The 7,420-nt window shown below is 31.1% G+C and overlaps 1 protein-coding gene across 1 annotated transcript in view; it reads right to left on the reverse strand.

Annotated features, from left to right (window-relative positions):
* The window catches only part of LOC130446380 (serine protease inhibitor 27A-like), a 48,110-nt gene extending 41,172 nt beyond the window's left edge, over positions 1-6,938 (reverse strand). Inside the window, exons 1-2 of the mRNA XM_056782602.1 lie at positions 6,557-6,938; positions 665-789 (exon numbers count right to left, since the gene is read on the reverse strand). Coding sequence (XP_056638580.1) covers positions 665-789; positions 6,557-6,578 — 147 coding nt within the window. The 5' untranslated portion in view covers positions 6,579-6,938. The remainder of the gene's footprint in view (positions 1-664; positions 790-6,556) is intronic.
* Positions 6,939-7,420: the final 482 nt, after the last annotated feature.

The following is a 7,420-nucleotide window of genomic DNA, read 5'->3' on the forward strand; positions in this document are numbered from 1 at the left end:
CAACAGGTTTGAAACATGATTGGTAGCAGGCTGTTCAATTTAGAGCATCCTCCATAAACTTTAACAGCTCCTGTCATGAAGTTGAGATAATTTGGCATGAAATATCCAAAGAACAGATGATAATCATAATGCATAAGAAGTTATTTTCAGTAAATTATATAATTAAGCTGAAAAATCATCATTTATCTACTAAAAGTTATAAAAAATGGATTTTGAGATATGGATCACTTTTTTTCTCAATTAGCATATTTCTATCCATCAAATTAAATTTTCTTTTCAAAATTATTTACCGAAATTCCAGAATCCACCTTTATTCCGTTAATGAGTATATTCTAAATTTCAAATTCAGGAAAGGAAGCTGGAATAATCCACTGAAAGTTGGGTCGAAATTAACATAAAATTTGAATTCGTTTCTATTCTATTCGTGTTGGCAACTCTATTTAGGAACTAGGTGTTTTTATTGTTGTTAGTTAAATCGAAAATGATGAATGTATAGTTGAAGTTTATGAATTTCGTACAGTTTCTAACTGATAACCGTTAAATCCTAACAGGTTTAAATTCTCGAACTGAAGCAGTTTGAACTCAATAAGTTGTTGAGAGAATATAAAAGTTAATTAGTATAAATTAGAGGGTGTTCAAAGAAATCAAAAATTGTTTCACTAACCTTAACAATGCGCCAATCAAACGTATTAGACCATGTTTCAGGAGGGTAGTAGGAATCTTCCTCGTTACCAGCAGCTTCGGTTTGATTTACTACTTCTGTCTGTCCCAGTTGCACCAAAAATAAACCTAAAATAAATGAAATCAAATATTTTTTATCACAATTTATAATTATTATTATTATTACAAAATGTTTTTGCCTACCATATTCCATTCATTAAATTCCAAACTAATACACCTTAACAAATTTATCTTTCATGTTTTCAAGCGAAGATCGAAGGGTGTTTTACAAAAAAACGATGGTGTCCTTTATTTGTTTACTTTATACAAGGGCATGTTTATATTTTGTCAGTGAGTGTCACAAGCTAAAACTTTTTTTATCATTCATAACTGAGCTTCTTCGGTTTATGATTGTAGTTTAGTCCCAGCTAGAACGTACTGTGATTAATACTTTTTAGAGCTAGATATATTTTTGTTAAGTTCATAGACGAATCGTTTCCGTTCCAGGAAATCCGTGTTTTGAAATTGAAGCAAGGAACTCTTAGGTAAAATTCGTGCATTAATCGCAAATCTTAATAGTCTAGACAAAAGTAACAGTTCGAGTACCATCGACTTGAAAATACATCGACGTACCGTTGACTATACCATGGAAAAAACTTTATCCACCACGTAATCAACGACTCACAGGCACAAAGATAGCACCTCAGATCAATGACACTAGGAGAACTTCGGCATTGAAAAGAAGATTGCGAGAAGCTGGACTTTTTGGATGGCAGTGAAAAAACCTCTTTTAAGATCTCAAAATAAAATTAATACGTTGCAGGGAGTTCCCAATTGGTCGCATGAAGAATATGGGAGATCTTTATGTAGTGATGAGTCAAAGTTTCAGGTGAAGATTTAGGTGTAGTGGCCATCGTTCCGATGTTGTATGAAGTTTGAATCTAATTACAACCAAAAAAAGAAATAGATTTCTAATATATTAAGATATGTCATTTCGGTATCAGCAAAGAAAAAGCGACCACAAACTTTATTTCATGAGATTGCAGAAAAATTATAATTGTTGGAGAATCTCGCTCATGTTAAAGGAAAAATTGGAGGGATTCTAATAAGAGGAGGCTATAAAAATATTGAAAGACATGATGTATGGTTTGGCTACCGCCTTATCGAACTCATCTTCCATGCGTGACAACGATTCCAAGCATTCCTCGTAACTATGCAAAGAGAATTTGAAAGAATTGCAAAGGAAGAATGTATGTACTGTAATTGATCTTTTGGTCGCGATCTTAACCTGGTTAAATTGTTGTGGAACAAGCTGGATAAAGAAATCAGCAAGTATTGTCCTACTTCCATTTCACATCTTTAGAATATCCTGATAAACGAATGGAACCAAAATGATGGCGACCATTTGTTAAAATTGTTACAGATAAATTAAATATATGACAATCACAGTCTTTAGGTTTATTATTACTATATTCTTATCTATATCATATAATGCATGGATTTTTTTTCTAAGATAAATAAACTCTAGAAACAAAAGCACTTAATCCCAATTTTCTTTTAAAATCTTCAATTATGAAAATTGTGTTAACTCATAACATTCAATAATTAACCTGTTACAAAGTATTTTTATCAATCATAACATTTAAAAATATTATTTTTTTCTAATTTCTTTCGCTGGTCATTGGCACACAAAAACAATCATAAGATGCATAAGTTAAATAGAGAAATGTTACAAAATCTATTACAATACATGAATTAATTATATTCTATCATACAGCTTGGTGGCTTTAAGAAACTCCACGATTTTCTTTATTCCGTCGGGCATTTAAGTGTCTCCTGGAGGTTGGTTTTCATATCAAAATGTTGATATGCGGTAGAATATTCTCTGCAGTCGGTGAGGATGTGCTTAACAGTTACAGGAACTTGACAAGTTCGGCAGACAGGACGACTTTCTAACGACATCAAATAGCCGTGAGTTTATGCGAAGTCTTCTTATTGTCACAGTTTCTCTCCTATTCAAAAAGTTTAGGGAAATGTGAGAAGTAGATGGGTGGATGTGATATACTGCTGTAGTACTCTTGCTCGATGTATCGCGCCAAGATTTTTTAATGAGGTGTTTGAAGTTAATCTTCAGATCATTGGCCAGCTGTACTGGGATTTCAGGATGATTCTTTGTGGCTTCTTTGGCATGGCGATCGGCACATTCGTTTCCAGCAAGATAATTCTATTGATTAGACGTGTAATACGGTTTTTTAAAGATCTTTCTTTTATATTAGGATAAATTAGAGAAAAACCCTTCAGAAGAAAGGTTGTGTCGGAAATAAATTTGTTGGTCATTGATGCCATACGTGTTTTCAAGAAACGCAATAAATTGGGTGCTTGTAAGGAAAAATGATTCAGGAGAATCGTCGAATTGTTTATGTATAACGGAGCGTTTTTAGTTTAGATTTTTTGGTCTTCTTTTTCGCAGGGTTTCTGGAGCTGGATGTTGAAAATTCGGGGGGAGGCATTGGATCTGGATGAAGATCAGTAGGAGATATAGACTGTGGTGAGTCGAGGCTGCTGTCATTCGAAGGTGGACGTTTTTCGCTAGTTTTTGATAAGGAAATTAGAGAGGGAAAATGAGAAAGGGTGTCCTCCGAGGATACTGCGGGATTAACTAAAGTATTAGTAGTGGCAGTAGGGTCAGCACAAGAGGAGGGGATGAGATTGACCGAATCATTTGATTTGTGAGAGGGATCTTGATGGATGGAAGTGTTGCGGCATGAATCAGCAGTGTGTCCAGCCTGTTTGCAGAGAAAGCATTCAACATTGTCGGTAGAAATGAATATTCTGTGTGTTGTATTTCCATGACTGATGACAGTCGAAGTTTGAAGAGAAAAATCATTATTGGTTGGTAATACGTACTCGGTGGAAGCTGAGTACATGTGCGTATTCATCATCAGGTGAGCCACATATGACGTATGATATAGGGGAGGTGACTGATAACTCTAAGTCATGCGGTGCTTTCTCGATGACGGAATGGGGAATGGATGGACAAACATTGGAAATGAGTATTCTTTTGGTTGGAAATATAAGCCATCGTATAGGGATTAAATTGGAATTAACTAGGATGCTTTGATTGGTTTATAGAAGTTCGTCGATTTGAGTCGTCGATGATAAATAAATGCATATGCGTCCGTGTGATATTCTGAATGCGAAAATGACATTTTTAGAAGAGACGATGCTACCTACTGATTTAATGTAGTCAAATAGTACAGTGTTGGGGATAGAAGGCGTAATGATGGCCTGATCTCGAGAGGGCACAGAAGGCAGTGGAGATTTTGCAGAGGTAACTGCAGCATATGATAAAGGTGGAGAATGAATATTTGGATTGGTTTTTGGTAGTGAGGGAAAGCTAGATATATTGCTCTGATCTTGGTTGCCAAAATCACAGTCAACAGTTAAAAAAAATAGGAGAAAAACCAAACAGTCTGTGTCTCAGTGATTGGCCTTTTCGGATACGTAAATAATTTTAAAGTATATTTTTCAAATTTTATGATATAAACGCTGCTGCAAAAATTTGTGGTATCACATTTTAATTATAACAAAAAGCGAAGAATTTATTATTGTTGGGATCTAACTTAACGATCTGAACCTGACGAGGTATACAGAAAGAATGAATCTTAGATCTTTTTATATGTTTATGATTCTAATAATTCAAATACTCATCTGTCTTCAAAAAATTATTAAAAAAACTTATTTTAAATCGGAAGAGACCTAAAATCAAGATCATTTAGAAGCATGAACATATCAAAAGGTCTAAGAAATAAGAAATCGAAAAAATTCATACCGGCATGGATGAAATAATGCCTACCTATCATAACATTGAACTTGCAAATGGAACTGAAGCCAAGCAGAACATATAAAATTACGAGAATATCCAATAAAAAATTGCAAAACAGAAAAAAAGAAGAATTTTTTCACTCAGATGCAAAAATGCAAATATATATATACATTTTTAAATTTAAAATTATCTATCTATTACCGAATCAACTACTCTAATAAGAAAATCAGAAAATGACTTAGAGAACATATAAATTAAAATAATGAAGTAATATTTTGAAAAAATTTGGAGAAAAATGCCGAGAGAGAAGCGAATCAATTTTTAATAATTTCGAAGAAAAAAATATTAAGATTAAGAAATATTTTTAGTGACAAAGAATTACCTGTGACAAATATCTTATGTATTATTGAATGCAACACCAATCATCTAAATAACGTAATTTGAAATGAAATAAGATTTGCTACTTGTAATATGATCACTAATTTTGAAAATAAATTGAAAAATGAAAAAAAAAACAGAGCAATATCAAACCTCAAAATATGAGTAAAACCCAAGAATTTATCGAACAAAACCAACATCTAAAAATTTTCAAAGCAGATAAATCGAATTCTTATGAAGTCAGAAGATTATAATGATAAATTGATGAAATTATTAAGCTAACAGAAAAATTAAACAAGACCCTTCGAATTGTAATCAAAAACAAAATAATGATCTAATTCGATCTTGGGAAGAACAACTTTTTATTTTGCTATCAGATGCAAAAAAATTGAAAATTCACAATTTATCTCCTAAAATATATGGTTTGCCAAAACTGTACAAATCTGATATTCCTTTTCAACCTATTGTTTTAAGTATTCAAACTACTCTTACCCCATTATCTAATTATTTGAAAAATACTTTGAAAATAAATTTATACTAATACTATATCAAAAACACATTGAATTTCAAAGAAAGAGTTAAAAATATAAAAATTCCTAACGAATATATATTTATTGGTTGGATGTAGTTTTTCTATATACATTGAAGATATAGACACAACAACATATTTCAAATATGAAAATGAAATATACAAACAAATTTATGGTTGTGCTATGGGAGCTTCCATTTCAAGTGTTATAGCACTATTAGTAATTGAAGATCTTGAGGAAACTGTCCTAAGCAAATTTGATATAAATATTCACTTTATTTTTCCGTTATGTAGATGATTGTACCAAAGTTTCAAATTGAAGACATAAATGAAAAATTTAATTCTTATCATAAAAATCTTCAATACACACAATATATGAAATTAACAATGTAGTAAGAACAGAATGGTACACGAAACCAACTTGATCCTCAAGATATTTGAACTTCAATTCGTGTCATCCTATGTCACAAAAAAGACCACAAACAATTAAGAAAAATTAATTAAATTCTAAAGATTCAAAAATCTAATACATGAAATAGAGAATTTTTAGGAATGGTTCACATTTGTAAATAATTTAAATAGAATTTATAGCTCTATTTTGTATATTCTAATACAACTACAAATAATTTAATTGATGGCTGCTACATATTTTCGAGATGTAAAAACTAAACAAAAATTAATTCAGGTGATATATTGATTAATATAAATACGCAAATTGTCAGTTTCAATATAATATTATGATAAAAACTAAAAGAAGTTGAAACGTCAAATTGTCATCTATCTTTGAAAAATTATTAAGGAGACTATTTTTAAATCGAAAGAGACCGAAAATTAAGAACATTTAGAAGCATAAATAAATATATTTATGAATTAGAAGGCATAAGTTAATACCTTTTCACATTATTTCAATTATAACCTAAGGTATTTTTTAAATATCGTATAATTCTGTTATTGTGTTACATAGCTCAAATAATAATGTACATTATTTTGAATTAAAATGGCGGAGGAGATTTGAATAATTATTGTGTCAAGTTCACAACCTCGCATTCAATTATAGTCAGAATTTATATGAGTATACACCGTACCTAACCACCTTTTTTATATAGTTCTGTTATAAAAATTTACAACTACTAAAATTTAAAAAAAAAACTGGTTTTACTTACCCAAAATAAAAATGACGATCATATTTGCTTGATATTGATTAGAATACTGAAATTGACTTTGTAATTATTGGAATAAAACTGATAATACTTGATTTCTTGACCTCAAACTTGTTTAGGTTGATGTATTTAGTTGTATGTATGTTTATATTTTTTGAATACGATATTCTGTAATCTTGACGGTTGTATGATGACTGGTTTATCAAGTATTTTTATATAAAATAACCACATTTAGTTTCTTGGATATCTGTTATAATAATTATTAGTTTTACGTTTCGTTTTGCTTCGTAGGATATTAGTATACAAGGGAATTCCCAGATTTATACAGGTCTGGAGTCAGTAAATTTGATAAATAACCTGGTTTTAAATGAGATTTTGATTCGTTATAATAACTTACAACTTCCCAATGACTTTGAAATATGTCATTTATGGGTTCATTCTGAGATTATGCATGTATATTTATTTTCATGCCTTTTTCATATATTTTTTTCGTTTAAAGCTAAATTTTCTCAGTTTTTCAAAATGCACGATCTTATGCTTTTACTTCTTCAGATCACTGTTCCAGTCGGTCTAGTGGGTACAAAACAAAGTTAATCCAACCTAACATAACCTAATCTAACGTAGAATTTCATCTTTTCTATGACCTTGACCTTGAAATAAACGTACTCCGACCGATTGACGGCCTTCTTTACTACTTTACTATATTGCACATATGTAATTGAACATATGATTAAATACACACCATGTACTCTTTTTTTCTTTTGTTGTCTCTTCCTTGCAGTGCCTTATTGCAAGCGCGCGTCCATTTTCGTATACAGAGGCCGGTATAAGTCAAAATTCTTTCAAATTCATCTTCAATTGCAGTGC

Source organism: Diorhabda sublineata, chromosome 7, assembly GCF_026230105.1.
Source record: "Diorhabda sublineata isolate icDioSubl1.1 chromosome 7, icDioSubl1.1, whole genome shotgun sequence".
Lineage (NCBI taxonomy): Eukaryota > Metazoa > Arthropoda > Insecta > Coleoptera > Chrysomelidae > Diorhabda > Diorhabda sublineata.